The sequence below is a fragment of the Belonocnema kinseyi genome, chromosome 8 (genome assembly GCF_010883055.1).
Source record: "Belonocnema kinseyi isolate 2016_QV_RU_SX_M_011 chromosome 8, B_treatae_v1, whole genome shotgun sequence".
In the NCBI taxonomy this organism is placed as follows: domain Eukaryota; kingdom Metazoa; phylum Arthropoda; class Insecta; order Hymenoptera; family Cynipidae; genus Belonocnema; species Belonocnema kinseyi.
This window is the reverse complement of record NC_046664.1, coordinates 99137840-99160146: the sequence shown is the minus strand read 5'-3', so window position 1 is coordinate 99160146 and position 22307 is coordinate 99137840. Positions and strand designations below refer to the sequence as shown.

Below are 22307 nucleotides of genomic sequence, written 5' to 3'. Positions count from 1 at the left end.
AAAAATTTGTCATAAAGACAACCGCAGGATTTCGCCGGGAGCGGGTGCTAATCTGAAATATTGCACCCGCTTCCAGCGAAATCGCGGTAAAATTTCAGCCACAACCACGTCTCACAACTATGAGATAGGTGGTAACTGGTTACAGTCTGTAACAAAATCAATATGACGATCCGGCAAAAGTCTCGTGCACCCTGATGACACCGAGTGACCGAAGGATGACCGCCTTCTGCATTTGTCCCGCAAGTGTTTTAGCATATTGTTGACACGCAGGGATGCTTTTCAGACTATTAACGAGTGAAAGCTTGGCACCTCCAAGAGCGCCGATGATAAGGACGATTAGTTTAACAGAATATTCCGGGTACAATCGTTGCAACTCCCTTATAATGTCTCTATACCTCTCTTTCTTTTCATTCTCCTTGACTATGATATTTTTGTCAGCTGGTGCCGAAAATTCGATAACGAACATGGTTCGCTTCTCGAAGTCAAGAAGAACCATGTCAGGCATCGAGTGTGCAACAGAAACAATTGCCGAGAATATAAAGTCCCAGTGTCCCAGTGGTCTTCCCATTCTCGACAATTGACTCGATTTCCCTAGGAGCGTTTACAGGAGTGATATTAAGGTTAATGCCGTAAGAGTGACAGAGATGGCAATAAAGCACGTGCACACTAACGACGTCTAGAATAAAAAGGTCTATTAGAATGAGCCATTGCCATATAACGGAATTTGCAAGAGTTTCACCACTCGGTTTTTGAGTATACACCATATTAAAAAACATTAATAAAGATTTCAAAATGTTTTAAAGAGTTTAAAATATTTAAAAGGATTTTGAACATTTTATAAAGGCGTGTTTATCAGATTATAAATATTTCATAACAATTTTACAAATATTTTTAAACTTTTAAAAGATGTAAAGCGTTTCAACGATTTTGAATAGGTTACAGTTCACTAGATTTCAAAGATTTTAAAAAATTTGGAAGATTTGAAAAGGTTTCAAAACATTTTAGAAGATATACATAACATAACCTTTTTTCAGAATTTGGTTATACGTATATTTTGCGCACGTCTTCCGAGTCTCGAAGCCTTTAACTAATCAGCGTAAGATCTCGAGCGCGGGAGATTTGGGAACCGAATTAAAATCGCCTATATAGTACTTTTTTGCATTACACAAATGCAAGACGGGTTGCTTTATATGCTGGAGTTTATATTCCCCATAACTAAACTGACTTTATGACAGGGTGGAAGTAAACAATTGGAAAATGGTACATTTTCTAACTTTTAACGTTCTAAATTAATCAATTATAAAATTTAGAGACCTAAGAATGAAAATCGTCAAATTTAAGTCTTGGAAATTAACGGATTTTACCATTAGTCTTTAAAATAAAAAAATGTTACTGCTCAAACTGTAAAATATCACATTATAATTTGAAACTTTCAAGAATTTCACAACGAACCCGTTCAATCTCAAATTATTTCATATGATACTACATATCTTATTTATAATTGAAATATTAAAATAGGTTAATTTTCACTTTCCATTTCTCCTATAAAAAAAAAAACTTAAAAAGGAGGTTCATTTTGATTAAACGATCGTCTAATTTCCCAAGACGTAATACGCGTGTACCGCAATTTAGAGGAAGAAATATAAACCAGAGAAGAGAATTATTTGTGGTGCAATGAAAGCTGTGTGCTTGTAATCAGCTGCAATTCACTTAATTATAGGACCATAAAAGTCCACTCTCATTCCCGGAGTTCATTGGCATTATAAAAAGAGCAGAGGTACAAAAGGAAGATGAGCAGTTTCGCCGATTGAGTCACTTATCGCCTCGTTATGTATGTGAAATTCAATGCGTATACTTTCTACCAGCCAAAAATGTCCGATCATGGTTATCGTGTAACTTCCGAATTTCACTTTCAATGCTTTCATATTACGATGTGAGTGACTATTCAGCCTAAAAAGAAAACTAAGGAAAACTTTTCTATATTACTCTGCGAAATATTTCCGGGTGAGAGGAGAAACACCCTTTCCTTCTCCGATAAATATGCAATACATCTGTCAATAATAAACTCTATCATACAGACCTCGAGAGCTCATATTATTGTCTTGGAGGTTTACATACAATCGACTTAGAACAAACGGTGCTGATAAGAATATGAAAATCGCAAGAAAAAACCAAACTCAATATGAAACATTGATTTTTTTGTTTGTAAATATCCTTTTCTTATTTAATTCCATTAAATAAGGATAATTATTACAACAAAATTGCTGAGATACACAATCTGCAAACTGCTCTCCTTCTATTTGATCATTTGAAATTATTGTCCGATTGTCTATCTCCAAATACGTAATACGTCAGTATATGTAGAACAAAGAGTTTTTCTATGCAGAACTTAGAAACTCATCTTCAAATTAAAGAATTACTTTTATGCAAAAAAAGAGTAGTTATGTGAAGATTATTACAAGGACAAAAAGTTGAATCAACTGAAAAACCGTGTATGACACTGAAAAAGGGTACATTAGTGACGACATAAAGCTTTGCTCCAAAAAAGGAAAAACCACGAGCGTCATTAACATTTCCAATAGACCATAACGGTGGACAACAACAAAGTTATAAGTTACTCTGGGTAAATTCCAATCACCTCAAGCTCTGCCTACCCAGTAAGACCTGACTGCTTCACAGTACAAATTATAGCAATCTGATGCAATATTAATTATTCTTCGTTATGCAATCAATCGCTTGGATTTTCACACCAACTTTTTATCGTAATATATTGCTTTTTACATTTACACTAAGATTTACAGCATAACAGCTGCTCCCATAACCAAAGCCTCACTTTCGTTCCAGACACGAGAATGGATCATTCGAATTGATTGATCGTGCAGTAAATGACAATTGTTGATAATTACTATCGTCAGCTGAACCGAGCCTGCATTTCCGTGGAAATATTCCAGATTGCACTTTAAAGATTTTGAGCTTTAAACTTGACTAGAATTTTGAAAACAAAATATGATTTCATCTATGCTTTAATCCTCCAATTTAGAATTCACAAATTTGTAAATTCGCGGTCACTGGAATATTTCCGTGGGCGACTACGAAAGAAACATAGTCATAGAGTTGAATATCATGATCCTCTGATCATGCACTTTTTAAAACTTCTAGAATTAAGCCAAGGATTGAAATTTGAACCATTTGATAAAAAATTGCAAGAAATTCAAAATACGCCAATATCGGGAAGATTCTTCTCGGTAGGACCCTCGCATTGATATTCTGTACAGCAGTTCTAAAGACATCCCTACTGGATAAGCAACTTCTGTACATGTGGACCGAAGGCGAATCAAATCCACATAAACTAGAAAGTCGGACCGTCATGTAACGACTGAAAAGCATCCCAACTAGGAAGCGAATTCATCGAAAATTCCGATGAAATACCTCAGTCCTTGGAGAATCTCACGATCGCCAGAGTCGACTTCTATGATACAGCGAGTTTACAGGATTACGGCACTCCCAAGTGTAAACTACCAGATACTCAGTTTCATGTCCAGGAGTGGAAACGTCGTTATCGCATCGGCATATGGCAGGGATCGAGAGCTATCTCCCATTCCACGTCGTTAGCGGTTTCCCGCAAATCGGTCTACATGCTAACATCTCGTCATCTTGAATAACGTGGAATCCAAGCAAACTAGAACAAGTTTCAGAACGCTTCTACGGAACTTTTCATAAAAGATGATTGATGGAAGAAATCTCATTTTTTGTAGTATCAGAAAGCTTGAGATGCGAAAGAAAAATGGAGATGTGTTTAGAAAGAATTCAAGGATGCAACTGTTCGAGTTCAACAAACAAAAAGGAACCATTCCGGTCAATTATCAGCTCACCGTTGTCGGGACATGCTCTCTAAATCTGAATCAGCGATGTTTCAGCATATTATCGGCTATAAGGTTAAGAAAAACGTTTATTTACTAATGACAGACAGATTAATGGAGATAGCCATATGTATAAACGAGGATAGGAAGGTTATCGACAGGGTTAGAGCCATTACTAGAAGTAATAAGAGAATCCTCAAAGAATGCAGTGTTGAGGAGACACTGTTTGAAAAGAGTGAAAGAAATTTATTGAGGTGCTTTGTCAGTTTTAAGAGAATTAAAGAAGAATGACTGGCGAAACAAGTATATCAAAGGGAAAAAATGGTCGAGTACCCAAAGGCAAACCGAGGAGAGAATGTTTGAAATGCGTAAATGAGACGCTAATTCGAAAAGATAAAAAGCCATAGAAATAGAGAAACGCCTGAAACGAAAGACCTTGGATAAAAATAGACCCACAGGGAGAGCTTTCGATAATTACTTTGTGAAGCTCTTCGCATGGGCGGCTTGCTAAAGAGATAGATTAGCAGGCTAGGTTGGAGCAGTGTTGCGGAACGAACGTGTTATTGAAAGAAAAACAACACGGTAATTCTAGAATAATCTAACATCTACACCCCCACCCTATCCCGAAAGGGATTTGGCCTAATGGCATAATAATACAGTCTACCACTGATAGCACTGAAGAGTATTAAGCAACATACACAAATTCATGGTCATTTCCAGAAATTTACCGGTATTTTAATATTTTTCCCGATCCTTTAGATAGTTTAGATTGTCAACTTCAAGTCTTCTTAACTAAACAATTTCTCATTTGAAATACTGAAAAAGGATTTCAAAATTAACGAATCTAACACAGAATAAATCTTACATAGAAGCGTTTAAAAATGTATGTAAATTCAACATTCAAAATTAAATAAATTCGAAGTAAAACATTCAATAGTATACGACATTATTAAATATTTTTAATGTCAACACCTTCAAACTTAGTATTTCGTGATGGCAAATCATTATTAATTGTACAATGTCAAGAAAAGAGGTTTAAACACTTAAATAATTTAAAGATCAGAGCCTTAAAAATAGACAATCTTCAAATGAAAAACATTTGAACATGTACAATGCCAAAGCAGATGCCAGCAAATTTGAACAATTTTTATTTCGAGGCCTTCAAAAGTAGAAAAGTTTCACATTCAATATTTTCAATAAAAAATTATTGAAGCTTGCAAAACTAAACAATTTCAGGCTTAAGCCAAAACAAATTTGGCAAATTTGAAAAGAAACGATAAAAATTATTTACCCATAAGGACTTTCAATTTGAAATCGTATAAGATTGAGCAATTGAAATTTGAAAATCTCATGTTCATCAGTTTTAAATATGATTTCAATCGAAATCGGAGAGGCATTTGAAAACGCCAATTATCAAAAAACGTTCTAAACTTTTCTTAAAGGTGTTATTGAAATTATTAAATTATGTGTTTATTATTTTCAAGGAAAAATAAAATCCAAAGGATTTTACACATATTTTCGCAAAAATCTCTAAAGTAACGCGAGAAGTGTTAATAGACATTTTTCTACAATTTTTTCTAGAGAGAACATTTTGTTCTTTCGACTTTTTTAGTATGTTATGCCATTTTGGTAAAAGATGTGAATTTTCGTATTCCAGGCAAAAAATTCTTTCTTTTCTCCAAAGCTCGAGCACAGCACAAGCTATTATTGAATATACTACTTAGAATACGACGAATTTATTTAAAAAACAAGAGAAAAGGAAATATTGTCCATTTTGTCAATTTTTAATTTCAAAAATAAGTTCTAACGGATTTCGAAGGAAGGTGAAAAATTATAGCAGAATCATAAGGAAAAAGATTATTACATATATTAGATTAATATATATCAAACTTTAGCAGCAATTTTTACAATTTGTTGATAAACTGCATTAAAACTTTTTTTAAATCAAAGATTCATAACAGTTCCAAAAATATATTTGAATGGCAAATGACTGTGACTTGAGCATAGACTGCCTGCCCGACTTGGAAAGGAAATTGGTCTATGAAGGATTTTAATTGAAAATTGCATAATTTCTCACACTTACCGTCGCATCTGTTCCATTTTAAGCGATCCTAATTTAAAAATGAACAATTTTCAAATTATGAATATTATTTTACTTCGATCATTCTGAAATAATGATACAATGGAAATATTAAAAAGACTCTGTCTCAAAGTTTTTTTAACTTACTTAAAATACGTTAACATTGATTTACTTTAACATTAATTTTCAAATTCAATTTTTTCAATATTGAAGGCTTCAAGCACAATGGCTCAACAATTAAGGTTTTCAATATTAATCGGTCTTTTAACATTTGAATTTTAAGTTATTGAATTTGCAAAGATTTAAATTTAAAAAGTTTGAAGAACTAACGCTTTTAATTTTGAGCATATTTGACAAATTAAGAAGCATTCCATTCACATTATTGTTGAATTTAAATATTATTAACTTAAAATTTTTTGATTTAACAAGAATTTCGACCAAAAATGATTTAATTTGAACGTTCGGAATTGAACCAATTCTTCAAGTATTAAGAATTTAATTTCTGCATAATATAATTTGAAGTCAAAGAATTACAAAAATTTCAATCTAAAAGCAGTAAATTTAAAAGTCTTGTAATTCAAGTCTACATTTTAAACAGGACACTTTCAGTTACAATTTAGTGAAGATCTAAATAGAATGTGTATCCAACAACAACTCGCTCGATAGAATTATCGATTGATCTGACTCGAGCCCCTCACAGTTAACAATTCCAAGTCTCTCCTCAAGGCCTTGAAAACAGGCTGCTCCAGCAGCCTGTAGCAATAATGCTCGATATTTCGGACGATAAGTTTTCGCTGACTGCCTAAAGCTTCGATTCGGAACGCGATTCGAGTCGCAGAGTTCCACGAGTGGGCGTCCTTGGTGAAAAGTGCACGTCAGTACCTTAAACACTTGATTCTCGCGCTACTTGGAAATACAGGCAAAAACCCTCGTTTGTACGAGAAATTATTCGCAGAATCGCGACAAGTTACGATAAAATAGACAAAAATACTGCTTTAACCTTCAATCTGTACTTTCTCTACAACAGCTAGAAAGTGAAATCCTTTCTTCACCTGTCACACCAAGTCACGAAGGCATAACGTCTCATTAGGAAGATCAAATACCATCAATTATCCCCACGTGTACTTTACGAGATTATCTTAAGCTTGCCGAAATATCCTTTCGTCGTCTAATCATGGAAACAGTTATAATTCTAGATATTAGATAAAGGAGTCAGAAAACACTTTCATGTGAGATTTAATCATCGGCTTAGAAATTGAAACTCGGATTGAATGAAATTGGAAAAATTACAATCAGGCACAGATAACATGAAAAAAACGATTGTTTCATCATGAAACAGTTGATTTCAAATAAATTCTATTGAACATATATACAATCAAATGCCACCACAATTATTATCAAAGTAGTTAAAAAGGTGAAGGAACGCGTCAGAATTCTAGTCGGATTAATGTCACGCTATCGAGCTAGAATCACCTGACCAAGTTCTACAAGAGAATCCGCAATGTACACTACCTGATAAAAAAATTAGATACAGCCTACTCTGATTTCTTTAGAATCGAATAAAGGATTCTCTGATGCGAGTTCTCTCTGAGTGAATTGGAACACGAATGGTCGATATATCTCGGCTGTAAAATCTCCCGACATAAAATAGTGTAATTATAATCAGTCACGTCACCGTTCGTTCCAAAACGGGACGGTTGATGGGATGATGAGGCAAGTGCCTAGCAGCAGAGCCGATCAGTCTGCGAAGTTGTTTATGTCACCGCCAAGACTCGCCAGGTATTCGGTTATCTAAGCGGGTTCAATTCTGCGCGGGAATCCTTAGATAGAAAGATCGTTGGACACCCCGCAGAGCCGTTGTTGCGCATGCAAGACGCGCGTGGATCTCTGAGGAATTCATAGTCTCTTTCTTCTTATCTGGAGACTTGCCAAAAGGGGTCTGCCACGAAGGAGATATACAGAAACTAAGAGGGAAAAGGCAGAAGTCGTGTTTGCGCGGACAAAGGGCACGTGACAGGGTCCACGACGTCGTATCTAGCCTTGTTAAGAATTATATCAACCTATTGCTTAGCATTATATTCTCAAGGTTTACGACTTTCCTGATCTTTTAGAAGGTTCCGTTGTGTAGCCTTATCGTGAGTTGTAGATTATTCTTAATAATTTTTTAATAATTCAATACCTTTTTGTAGTGCAATCACCCTTACGTCAACCCTAACTTCTCTTACCCAACAACTCTAGTGACACCGAGAAAGACGTCACGACAATCCTTTCTTCGGATGATCCTGATAAACCAGAAAACGATTGGCAGGACAAAAAAAAACACCACATAAACAGAACCTGGAGGCAGCATCTCGAATCGCGTGCAAATATTTAATCACTTATAATCCGATATTGCAATTCAACTGATTCGTTGCATGGAGTCATCGTTAGATTAAAGGATGACTTCATCTGAATGGTGCAAGACGTCACGAAATTCACTTTTAGGAACGAAAAAAATGTGAGTTTCTGTTAAAGAAGATAAGTGCTGCGGAGTATCCGGCTTAGTGCTCCACGTTTCAGTGACTGGCAAACCTGTGTTCTGTCGCGGGAGATGAGAATAGTATGATGCGTGGGACAAAATCACTGGTAGGGGCAGTGACAGATGACGAAGGGTGGCCATATTTAGTATTGGTGTACGAACTTCTCCCAGAAACACCTGTCTCAATAGCCATAATTAATTTAAAATGGAATTTTAATCCCGGGATGAGGATATCACTTGAAGACACGTTATCTAATAAAAATAGAGTAACATGAACAATATTCCTTGCTGTTTTGGATCAGCTATTTCGAATCAACATTTTTATAAATAAAAAGTAATCTGCTAAGTGCAAACCCAAGATGGGCCTAATACAAAACTGATCAATTAAAAAATGAAACCAGAGAAACTCTTACATTTTTTTCTTTACATATCAACAAAAGATCAAGAATTGAATAGACAGAGATGTTAACACAATAAAAAGCCACAGGCATGGAAGATGGCCTACGCCAATTTTGTATCCTGAATGCATCTCACGATTACTTTCGAATGATCCTTAGGTTGGTGAGAATCATCGGTACTTTGTTCCAACACTTCGGCAATTTCCTCGTTTACTTAACCCAATCCTAAACTGCAATTTGTAGACTCCATAACTTTCTCGATGGGAATTGGGTACTCGGTACTCGTTTATCTCTTTAGAGGCAAAAATTCACTCTTACCCATTGTTCGACATTGGTGGGATGCCCATTTTCGTATGGCGGAAGAGTACAACTCCTTAAAGGCGTAGATTATCACACCCAATTCCAATCTCAATATTTCTATTGTATATTCTCGACCTCCGTATCTAGACAACCTTCTATATTGCCACGCCACTTGGATACTAACCAAGAGGCAAACTTTATTCAAAAAGTACGTTTGAGGAAAACATTTCTACTTTGCTACGAAGACTTTTTTAAAAATAAAAATTGAAGAGATGTATTGAAAATATTTGGGGAGATTCAAATCTACTGTTTCATGAGGTTTGAAATCAACCTTAATAAACAATTGTTATGATCTTTAACTACTACAAATTCTAATTTCAATATCTAATGTTTACGATTAAAACTGTTTGCAAAGATATACTCAATTACTCATTGAAGGCGACGGTGCAAATAAAATAGATAAATATGTCATCTCTTAGTTATTTATCAAATATCACTGGTCCCCTGCTACAAGCAAATACATTTTTTAATAGAACCAAATTTTGTAATTGCAACATCCATACCAATATCTTTGATCAATATTAAACAACAAATCATATCCTATTTTTCTCGTCTTGAACTTACTGAACATACTTAATATTCAATTTCATAAACCGTTTTGGGTACTCTCGTAATCTGATGGGCTTATCTTGAGGTCACCGATCAATATCTTAAACCGACCGAGGTAAACAAAACCTTAAGCATTGGTCATGAAAGATACGATGATTTCATAACGGCAATTACAATCGATGCGCGAGAATCAAACAGGCAGTTATCGATGCCTCAAGGTTGCCTATGGAGCCGAAGGTCTCCACTTCGTAGCGAGCGGGACTGGAGAAGATGCCTCGGGCAAATTGCTTTTACTCCGTTTACGGACTTCTAAATAATTCATGGTCGCGCTGGCTTCACGAGGCGAAGAGCAGGTGCAGCTGCTCAGCGTTCATCCGTTTCTGTGAGCTTACAACGATCGCGCAAGACACCAGAGACTGTATTTGTGTTAATACGTGTATGGTCAGAACCTCCATTGTTTCGCCATCCCCAGACTAGAATTCCATCCCAAGTACCGTTTCATAATTTCCATCTGGTCTAGACATTCCCTGCCCTTATCAAATTCACCGCTGCTTCCTGCTTACACTCATCCCAAATAAGCATAATTAGTAGAGATAGAGGTTGTATTCTAATCCGCGATTTCCGTTTTCTACATTTATCGACATCTGAAGGATGTTAAAAATGCTGCTAGAAATTTGTATAATCAAATGAAAAAAATTGTTCAGAGTGTGTAGCATTAAAGGCTTCAGAGGTCGGTAAATGTCATAATGCAAATATAGAATTAGAACGTAACGTACCTACTTCAATTCAACTTGATAATTATGTTGGTTACATTGAAAGCAATCTAGTTTACAATTTTAAACACTATCAGTCTCCATATCGCAGTCTTGACCTTGGCTAATACAGAATTTCAAGGTTCACTTACCTGAAACAAACAAAGAAAAAAATTAATTAAATACAGAAGAAATAAAGTTTATGGGTGTATGTGGTATCATTAAAATTTTTAATGCTCAAACGAATCGTCTTTCTACGGAAGTTAAATGATGATCAGATAATTGAGGCGAGCCACTTTGAAAGATATTCGGTTGTAAATGCCAAGGTTCGAAATTACCATTGATTTCCATAGGCAAGCCTTTAATCTTAATAATCAATTGAAAAAAGCTTCTGACAGTAGAGGCATGCTTTACTCGATATCCAAACGAAGCGAGAGGGGAAACGGCGGAAAGATTCGTAAACAAATTTAAATTGCAAACTGGATGTAGTGTATACTTATAAGACCATAACGCTTTAAGGGGCAGTGGAGCAGGGTTTGGTGCTTCCGCAGATAAATTCGCTTTTATACCTGCAGTACGGATAAGTTGCAATAAATAGTTCAGTAATTGCTGCGATTAAAACTAAGTTTCTCAGTGCGACCTCAGCTGTGAAAGTTCCTCGATCTTGACACTCTTTGAACCTGGAAAGAATTCAAGTTTACTTCTCTTCTGAAAAATTATTTTCCCGCGGAGAATTCAAACTTGCTAGGATTTCACTGATATCTGCCTGTCCGTATTGAAAAGTTATTGGTTATTAACTGAAATTGAACTTCGCGTTACGATCGATTCGAGAGTACCGCTAGGCTGAGATCTTCTTATAACTTTAGACACGCACATGTGCATCTAACAAGAAATCTGACCTGGATACCGGAAACTCAGCTCTGACGGGACTTTCTGATACTCCTCTTTATGGTCGATTAGGAGCAGACTTTTACTTTGGTTTATTTTTATATATTCTACTTGGAAGAACTACGCCATACTAATCTCTTAGAATATTTGACCGAGCCCACCCAACAAACCATTGGCATCCGCTTTATTTTTGGCTTTCAGATCCTCTTCGAAATTTTTTAATAATTTAAGGTTAGTGGTCAAAAAGAGCTCAAACGCCATTATTGGTAACAAAAATCTGAATAACCGTTTAAAGATCAGGAAACATGCGTCTCAGGCGAAAAAATTGTCCCTCCTTTTTCTTTACGCTGGATAAGGGGCCATCCAATATACCATATGGCAAAATTCCACGCTTGTCCACGAGGGGGACTGGGGTGGTCGGGATAGAATCCACGTGGACACGCGTTCCCCTAAATCTGTGAAAAATATTCTGAAATCAGACAAGGTATACTCGAGGCACACTCTAGTTTTTTATATTGTGCTTTGAAGACCAATAATATCTATATTTTCTTAAAATACGTCCACGTGGACATAATAGGAAGGGGAGTGTTTGTCAAAATTCCACAGCTCTCCATGAGGGGGAGGGGGGGGGGGGCAAAATTGGTGAAAAATTGTCCACGTGGAATATAGATGGCCCTTAACTTCTTTCAAATAAACTATTCACTCTCAATTCAGCACTACAGGATCTCGAGAGCTTTTTTTGGTTCTAAAATGTAAATTGGATTTTTGATGCATGACATTTTCCATTCAAACTATACAGTTTCAAGAACTCAATAGCCCGTTTCAAAACTTAATTTCTGTTATAATTTTTGGAATGCCTTTTCATTTAATTTCTCAGGATGTATCTACCATAGTAATAATCATATTTAGCAAATCAATTTCCTTCCAATCAGAAAGTCGAAAAAATCCCTGATGAAATGAAGATCTTTTTAGATACTTAGTTTCTCCTATATTGTGGTCAGCAGTGATTTTTAATAGTACTTTCGCTGATCGTACCGACAATTTACTACCGTACGATCTACGTCGGAAATTGCCGGTACGATCAGCGAAAGTACTGTTGAAAATAACTGCTGACTTTGAAACGTGATTAATCCATCAAAAATGAAGCAAGCAACCTTTTTTTTTAAACCACTGAAATCTTATTAAGTTATGCATCAATGTAGCCCTAATAGTGATATAGTTGACCTTTTACACTGAAAAAAAGGTTAGCTGAGCCACCTATTTAGTTAGTAAGATATCGTACTGCTATTTTATTAGTTGATACTGCTATTTTATTAGTGGGCACAACAATTCCCTTATTTGCAGTGACTATTCAGTTAGTACAAGCGACTAAGTAAATGGTTCTTTCAAATAATAAAATAGGAGTACCATATCTTACAAACTAAATAGTTAGTCCAACTATCCATTTTTTTAGTGTAGAGAGAATATACCACGTGATTAGTTTTTTTTTAATTCAAGAATTTCTCGAATTTTGTCCCTCGACTTTAACTTGCGGAATGACCTTGAAAAGTTGTAAAAAATCCCAAAATCAAACTATTTAGTTCTCGCGCTTCTTTTTGAAGCTCCTTCGGCTTTAACGAAAACAATCCTATCATGCATCTCGTGCTTCGCACTCGATTTTTTCTAAACTGTGAACTTTTCTACATTATGTTCAACATTATTATATTAAATGTATATATTTGTTCCTGTACCTTGGGCTGGTACTACTTATTCAGATATTTCAAAATAATGTATAAATATTAGTTTTCATAATTATTTCAATATTTTCTCCTTATTTTTCACTAATTTTTATTCTCATCTACCATGAAAAATCTGTCGTTTCCATAAATTTATATTATTAAAATTCGTAATAGGCATTGGTATCGGAACGTACGTATTTTTATTATCTTGTTTTTATAATTAAAAAATATACGCATCCTACAAAAACACAGTGTTGCTATTAAACATTTTATTGTAACTTATTTCATCTTTATATAAGTTTAATTTATTTGTTTTCAATGCTATTTTTTACGATTTGAACTAAAAATATGCATCCTGGCGTAAAGTAGTTCTACGCAAAATTGTAGATATAATGTAGGCGAAAAATTTTGTTGAATAAAACATTATACTGTCAAAATGTGGAATTTGGATTTTCCAACAAAATTTAAAAAGTTATAATAATCTTGTAGAATATTCAAAAAGCAACATTTTTCTTTTTTTGCATTTTTTTCCTATCGTGCGTTATTTGGCTTCAAATGTTCACTTTCGTTTTTTTTTAAATTTTGTAAGTGCTACAACTTTGCTAATTTTCTTTTATCAAAAAAAGTAATTAGAAGAAATTGTTTGTCTTTTGAGAACTATGAATAACCGTACAGAGAATTATCGAATCTTGAAAAAAGTGGCTAAGGAATTTAATCTTTAATTTAAGACACTAAATATATATACCAAAGGTCAATTCATTCCCTGATAAGAATGCAAAAACCTTCACGGGTTCTTGAGATGCGACAAAAAATGCCTAAGCCTCAAATGTCAAGTTTCAGTCTGCAATTACTGTTGTCTAACGAATCTAACCTAACGCAAGAATGATGTTCACCGATTCAATAGAATATCATTTAGGCCACAGTGGGTGAAATTTACCCAAGCTCCCAAAACCTATGATCCTACAGTAATATTGAGTTCTAAACATTAAAAAAAAATGATAGGTATTCTTGAAGGTTAAAAAAAGGGTTCAATAGTTTTTGTCACCAAAATTGCTAATTAAAATATTGCAACGTACCAGCAAAAATGATGTAATTAACAAACTCTGCGAAGAGTTTGAAAAATTGTATGGGCGAATTTCACCCACGGTGACCATCTAGGGTTGAGCAAAAAACTGAAATTAATAGGACGTAACCTGAGGAATCTCATCTTCAATTTGAACCAATTAAACTTCAAAAATTTTCAGAGGTTCCCAAGATATGACAATAAATGTCCAAGCGTGTCTTCGTCGAGTCTCAGTCGTCGCGAGCATCGCAGACAGTTAGGCTCGCTGCTGAAGCGACTGAAACTCGACGCAGACACGCTTAGACATTTTTAGTCGTATCTCGAGAACCCGTGAAGATTTTTAAAAGTATTTTTTTGTTTAAATTAAAGATTATTTAAGAGTCTTGATTTATTTTTTATTTTCTCATACAGTATATTCTTTCCAAAAGGTCAAAAATATCTCTATTATGGCTCAATTGACGCCTAATTTGATAAACTTGCTAACTTTTTTTTTTTTTAATTTCTTACTCCATTTTGGAATGAGAAGTCACCTTTTAAAGTCAGCAGACATTTTTAATAGTACTTTTGCTGATCGTACCGACAATAATTTCCAAAGGTAGTGTATATACAGGATGTTACAAAAGTAACGGAACTGGCCTGTATCTTCTTAAGTGAGCTATTTTTCACAAATTTCAATATCATTCCCGCAATAACTTTTCATAAGGAAACTGATGGTGACCTTAGTTTTGTCATTGAGGATGACTTTTAAAGTTATTTCAAGTTTAACTTTTCAACACCGGAAATCAAAAGAACCGAAAATTTTACGTTCAAATATGTACCCAGGTCATATGTTCTGGACGACCTTGAAGGTCACCCTACTGTCGTTTTAACACAAACAATATCTTGAAAAACGAAAGTCACAATCATCACATACAGATTCAGTCTTAGCGACCTCAAAAACCCCTTGCGTAATGTTTTTCATCAACACTAAAAATTTACCTCACTGAGCAGTTGTGACCTCAAAACGCTCATCCGAAATATATGACCTAAGTACATATTTGAATATAAAATTTTTTTCTCTTTCGATTTCCGGTGTCAAAAAGGGGCGTTTCCATTTTTAAAAAGTTGACCATCAAATAACATTGAAGGTCAACCTCAAGGTCAAAACTAAAGTTACCATCAGGTCCCTTGTGAAAAGTTACTATGAAAATGACCTTGACCTTTGTGAAAAATAGATCACTTCATAATATATCTGTGTGTTTGTTTGTTTATAGATTTTCTTTTATTTGACTAATGACACACTTGATACAAGTGCAGCTACAGCAACTTTTGATAAAATTCTGACTTAACATATTACCTTATCAAGATTTTTCCGATCGAAATAAACTGCCCTACGTTTATTTTTATACACAAAAAATCTTCAAAGTCTTATTATAAAATACAATAGAACTAAATAGAGTAATAAGCTTCTATCAATAAAACGACAGGAATGAGGTGAATCTAAAATAGCATGAAGATTAATGAAAAAAAAGAAATCCAGATTCACTTAAAGACAATTCTTATGTCCAATGTATTCTCACTAGCTCAATAAGCTGGTCTCAAATATTCACTTTTGTTACAATTTTTAGAAAGCATTTTATTTAATTTACCAGGCTGTGTCTACCACAGTATTATGCATTGTTTGATTTATACGCCCAACTACCAACTTCAAGAGAAATGTATATTGCGAGTAAAAATCATCTCTAAAATAAGCCAAGTCGACGTAAGGTGGTGAGTTGAGTTAGAACGTGAATTCCAACCGACTTCAGTCAATGGTGGGAGAATAGAGGGACGAAAATAGAACCGAAAGAGTCATGGTTGGCTTTTGTGCAAATTTTCATAAATTTCCATAAATTTCACAATTTTCCAACATCTTCGGAAATTCCCATTCATTCCATCGATTTTAATAAATTTCAACAAACTTCAATAATTGGAAAAAATTTCATAAATGTCCGTATATTTCCATAAAGTCTTTCTCAATATAGAAGTACCACTTTTTGTTGTCTGAATAAGCGCCTCATCCTTTCTTTCGAAAATAAATGAATTTGTTCGCACACGGAATAATGTTTAGAATTAAATTAGGATGATTTCATTCTATCATTAAAATTACTAGAATTAGGTATATATAAGATATCATGAAGATTATCGAAAATAAGAAGATCCGTATTCACATGTAGCCAATTCACGTGGCTAATGTCTTCTCTCACGTGCGCACATAAATGATTATAGCCAGACAGCAACATGTTCCCCGCAGTCTGCGTTCAGTGAAAGGAATAGAAATTAAAACACATATGCGGGAGTACGTGTGAGAGAAGACGAAGAAATTAATAGTTAATCTTGGCGATTATATTACTATTCGCGTACTTGTCAGGACCTCAGGTACAAACTTCACCGCAAACGCCGATAAAACACTCAGAATCGTGCCGCGGTGCAGATCTTGATGAAATATCTTTATCTACTTACATTTTCCAATTCTTGCATTGCACTGTTCTTATGCTTGCACAATTGTAAAGGAAAGTCAGACATGGGGCAATAGAACCTGAAAACTACATCCACAATTATGAAAACATCGTGAGACACGCTTACAGTAATTGCTCAATAATCAGGCTCCATTGTCTAAATGGAAAAGATCGCATCTAAGATATTGATTTCGAATTTTAAAATAAAAGGAGGGATAGATATAAATTTAAAAATAACTAAATTAAAGGGGACTGTAAAGAAAAAAATGGTATAGCTGGAAAAAAAATTGGAGGCGTTGAGATGAGAAACAAATAAGGTATAGATTAAAATCAAATAACTCGATGATCGACGCAACATTTTAGAAAAAAGTCGTCAGTATAGTATAGTTTTTCAATGTCTACCTTGATCTAGATAAGTTTTTTCGTTCTATGTGTGTCACTCAGATGAAATTGGAAGACCCCTATCTCCGCGAGACACTTTCAATGAAGTAAGCATGTGGGAATGAGTAAGCGATTTAAATGCCAAATAATGCAAAAAAATGACTTACAAGGAAACCATACTGCCTGTCTACTACACTGGAAGCTCATGGGGAAGAGATAACTGTCGACTTTCTAACTGCCGATCCTTTGTTATCATCGCGGGTTACGCAAGATCGCTACGAACAGACATAATCCTACATAATTCACAGCGTTACCACAAAATAGAAATTCGCCAAATTATTAATTAGTAGACAAAGTAAGATAAGTTTTCGAACATATCGTCTAAAATATTTGAAACCATTCAACAAAATTTAAAACCTTAATTCCTTAAAGCCATGTAGCGAGTGTACCAGCTGATCAAGGCAGTCCTGAGATAAATATTTTTTTTACTCATATTGAAAAATAAAAGTTAGTGCTGCTCTGACATAGCTGATGCGTAGTCAGACTAAATTTGTTTATTTGCATTTTAAGTGTAAACATGAGTTTTTATATTATTTTTGCACAATGTTCGTGAGCGATTTTTGTTGTTTTGTTTTACTTTGATAAATATAAACCTCATAACTAGCCCATTGACAACATTGAAAATTTCTTTCAGGGCTTTACAGCAAGGTCGGTATTTCTCCAAAATAGTAATTGAAAAAAACTTTTTTCACAATTCTAATTGTTTAGGACCAAAGACTATAAACATAAATTATAGATATTAGCGCCAATTAAAAAACTATAGTTGTATGATTATATAGGATGTTCCGCGAGTTATCATTAACTTTGTAGTACGGGTAGAAAAAAATTAAAAAGTCCCGTGAAGTTTTTGGGTCCTATCTGTATTTTGGGGCTTACAGAGCTTTTAAATTGTCTATACATAGGTGAGACACTTTTGTATATTGCGTGCATGGAGCGTAGCTCCAGGTGTACAAAATATCGAAATCTTATCTCACTGGATAAGTTCAAACTTTTACCAATTGATTAATGAAATTAATAAAATAAAATGAATTGCACTTTCATTAATTTGTAAACAACTGTGCATGTGTACAGTTATAAGAATTCCACCTGGACGCGTGCACAGTTGGATACTAAGTACTGAGAGTGTGATTTATATTATTTTAATAATTTCATTTATCAGTTGGTAAAAGTTTGAATTCGTCGAGCGAGCTTGGATTTCGCTTTTTCGTACACATCGAATATCGTGAACTTGGCGCTAGAGGGGAAGAGGTGCTGGCGATCGATAGTCTCCAATCACGCACACTGTCACAAAAGTGGCTCAACTACATACAATTTCAAAACTCTGTAAGTGCCAAAATATGTATCGGACCCAAAAATTTCGAAATGAGCAATACCTAGATTCTGATACCTTTTCCATAAGATGCTACTACACGGTTAGATTTCCAAATGAGATTAGAATACGTGGATGATATTCTCCACGTTATGTGTGAGGCAAACCTGTTATTCAATAACGCCCCCTGCAGTACTTTCACATTGATAGATCAGTCGGGATCTCAAACCTGTTGCTAGTTTATTCTGCTACAGATTTGGACGCCTTCTTATCTGGTTAGGCGTGAAAAATAAAGACTTTACTATGAAAAAGTCACAAATTAATGTGAAAAAGAATAAAGTAAAAATAAATATATGCATATAAACAAATGAAATAAACTTATCCTATGTAATAGGATAACTCCTATGTAATTTTCAGTGTCGTCATTGAAGTTTAAAAAGCAACTTCATATAAAAACATATACAATTTTATCACGTCGCGGAAACGAACATACGGCACCGAAAATAGGGATAGGACATTGATCTCATAAACCGTGGAAATAAGCATCGCGATATTGAAGCTGTAAAAATAGTATGGACCTTGAAAACTGCACTGCTAGAATAACCTTAAATACCGCGAAAACTGTGGAGTTTATATGAGGGGCTATTCACTCTCGAATCAAGGGGTTTTAGCGTTTGAAATCTTTATAATGTAACAAAAATGACACTTTGTGACATTATCTGAATTCAGCGGTATCTGAGCGGATCTTTTGAAATTAGCAAAAATCAAGTGAAATCAGCAGAAATCTCTTAACTATTCCGAAATTGTGAGCGAGTCAGTAGGAGTCAAAGAGAAATTATAAGCAATCACCAGCAGTCAAGGGAGCAATCAAGAGAGCAGTCAGTGTATAGTCAGTGCATTCAGTGTGCGACCCTTTGCTTCACTGCCTCGCACGGCCCACTACAACTGACATTTTTTATATTAGAATATAAATTAATTTTCCCAGGTAACTTAAGTAAATTGTTGTATTGTCTTTGAACATTTCAAAACCCATTAAACCCTTAAGGGAGTACCCTCGTCAATAGAATTACAAGTGAGAATCGAAGAAATTACATTTTTGTTTCTTGAAAAAAGATCTTTCTCTTTCGCTCCACTGGGAATCGAACCAAAGAACTTCTGATTTCCGGCCAGGTACTTTTCCATTAAGCTATTAGACAGATCAAAATAGGAACTTTAATTCAAGAAAATAATGATCATTTTTAGCTGGGTATTCATGGTACAAGTAATTTTTTAAAATGAGTCTGTTATATCATTAGCGAATGACACTTTACCGACAGCAGATAACTCCTTTTCTTTTAGACCAGAAAACATAAGTTCTGTGGTGAAAAGGGTTTTAAAAATCGTTTTAAAATGCTAAAAATCAATGCATTATAACACTTTTAGTTTAAAATTGAGTTTTCATTATATTCCATCTAATCATTGATTCTTGACTTCCCAAGAACATGTTTAGATGTATTTAACCGCAAAAAAGTCACAGATTTCGAATTTCAGACGAATAAATCGCTGAAATAAGAATGTAAAACAAAATTCATTTGTAACTTTTTATTTACATTGATTATCCCGTTTAACAATGAGCCCCTGTCGAAGAAAGTCAACCCATCTCAGGAAAAATGTAGCTTTGATGAATAAAGCCCGGCAGGCGAAACATATTTCTTGGGTCAACTGCCCTTACCTGAAAAGTGAGTGAAAAGTTTGCCGACCACTGATATAGCCTGATAAAGACGTTTAGCATTTTCTGACATTGAAGATTCTTAACTTGATCGATATTGTGGATTTTCTGTCTCCATGGTTTGAAGGGTTATCCGCTATGGGTAAAGTGCCATTCGCTGACGATATAACAGATTCATTTTAAAAGAGAATCGGATGATATTTGAATGACAGTTTTATTAAACTGAACTGAAGCTCTAGTTAAACTTTTGGAACCTTTCAGAGCTTCATAGCCGAGAAACCAATGTTTGATAATAACATGTAGTCTTATGAGAAGACGTACTTATTGCAGTATATAAGAAAATTGAAAAGTTTCTGAAATAATTCTGAGATATATAGAATGTTATCCGAAATCCATATCTGTTTCGAAAAGTAACATTCAGCGCCTATAAGGATGGAAAAAAAATTATTTCTACCGTAAGCGTATGACTGACGTCAGTGAACTGAAGGTATGGCAATGTCGTATCCGTTCCACGTGCTCTAGTTTATGCATGAATTTCGAATAACACGCGTGCTCGCACGCGACGCGACGTTTCCAAACTTATGACTCTAACCGTGTGTGTCAATCAAAAATCGAAGCGTTCTCTCCACTGACTTGCTACGTACCGAGGGTACTTCCTTAAAAAATTTGAACTCTACATTTTGCTTGAAATTTTTCGGAATATGTTCAAATTTCAAATTATTTCTGAAATGTTTACAAAACTTCTAAATATTTATGAAAATTATTGAACACTTTTCTAAAATTATCTATAAATCTTTCAAACTGAAAAAAATGCCTTCAAATATTACAGATTCTTTTGTGATAATTTAGGAAAATGTCAAAAAGTGTCACTCACTCGAATTTTTCTAAACTAATAATTAGTTTATTTTTATTTATTCATAACATTTTTTCTTTCTTTTGTAATCATTCCAAATATTCTCTTAAAATTAATTTTTTTCAAACTAAGTTAAGTTATTACTTTATTGAAGTTGATTTATTTAACATTTAAAGTTTTCACATTGCAAGAACATTGTAAACTGTTGAACAATTCAAATAAAAATTGTTAAATTTTCAAAAAAGAGCAGTATAAAATTCAAATAAATTTGAAATAAATTTAGAATCTCTTTTATTGAGAATTCATATGCAATTTTCATTTATTGAAAAAGAATACTTTTGGATGAATTATAACGTATAAAGTTAATAACAAGTTAATACAAGCAGTCATATGGGCTTTACACAGTGGGCATAATCATTTCTCAGCAACCACTTCAACTTTAACCGCGTTTTTTGGCAAAATAAAATTGATTTCTTTACATATTTCTAACATTTATCGATAGGGCGAAACCTAAAGTACTTGTAACTGTAAAAAAGGATTTTCGACCAAAGTGGGCTTTATTTATTCCTCGTTCTTAGCGCCTCAATTATCTTCCTTAAATTTATAAATCTTGAAACTTTTTCAAACAAATCACAAAAGCATATCCATTCATTATCATTAAACTGATTAAGCTTATCATTCTCCAAAGTAGGCCGGGAATTACGGCAATCGGTATTTCCCGAGATGCATCACGAATGTGTCACGAATTGCGGTAATCGGTATTTCGACGCCGCGTCAGCCCCAAAATCGGAGCTATAAGTGTTTCACTGTAACTCAGTAACTTTTTAGAACTCTCCCTTTCTTAGGGCAAATACTTATATAAGTACAAATATTATTCAATACATATTTTATTAGGCACTGTCTATGGTTACGGAATTTTCCGTGTTGAAGTTACAGAAAATTCCGTAACCACACGCGGAGCGAAATTTCTGGAGATTAATTTTTGGTAGTGCTCCTCAATTTTTTCACGCTTTAGCGCAAGAACTAAGATCTAGGAGCCTTGCTTTTAAAGTATATGCTTTGTGGTTTAATCCATTAGGCCACACTCTTTTGCTTTAAGGCCTCGAATTATCTGCTTTTAGATCATAAAGTCAGGGGCAGGAGGAGCCTATCGGTGGATAGGAAGATTGGGATCAGACCTAAATGACTGCTCCCGGTCTGACCATTACCCAGATTAACTTGCATCATATCAAAGGCGCCTTTGTAGTTTTCCAGAGGGGCATTGTTGTGAGGCACACAGGTATCTCACTAATCCAGGAACCCTGGTTAGTTCGGGATACCATTAAGGGTTTAG

General features: G+C 34.6%; 1 protein-coding gene across 5 annotated transcripts in view; it reads right to left on the bottom strand.

Annotated features, from left to right (window-relative positions):
* LOC117178346 (protein phosphatase Slingshot homolog 2) overlaps window positions 1-22307 on the bottom strand; it is a 302560-nt gene that overhangs the window by 8573 nt on the left and 271680 nt on the right. Inside the window, exon 1 of one of the 5 annotated variants that reach the window (XM_033369769.1) lies at window positions 8166-8476. The exons of the other annotated variants lie outside the window; for them this stretch is intronic. Within the exon in view, the coding sequence (XP_033225660.1) occupies window positions 8166-8290 (125 nt within the window). The 5' untranslated portion in view covers window positions 8291-8476. Of the gene's footprint in view, window positions 1-8165; window positions 8477-22307 lie in introns of those variants that run through there. 5 annotated transcript variants of the gene reach the window in all.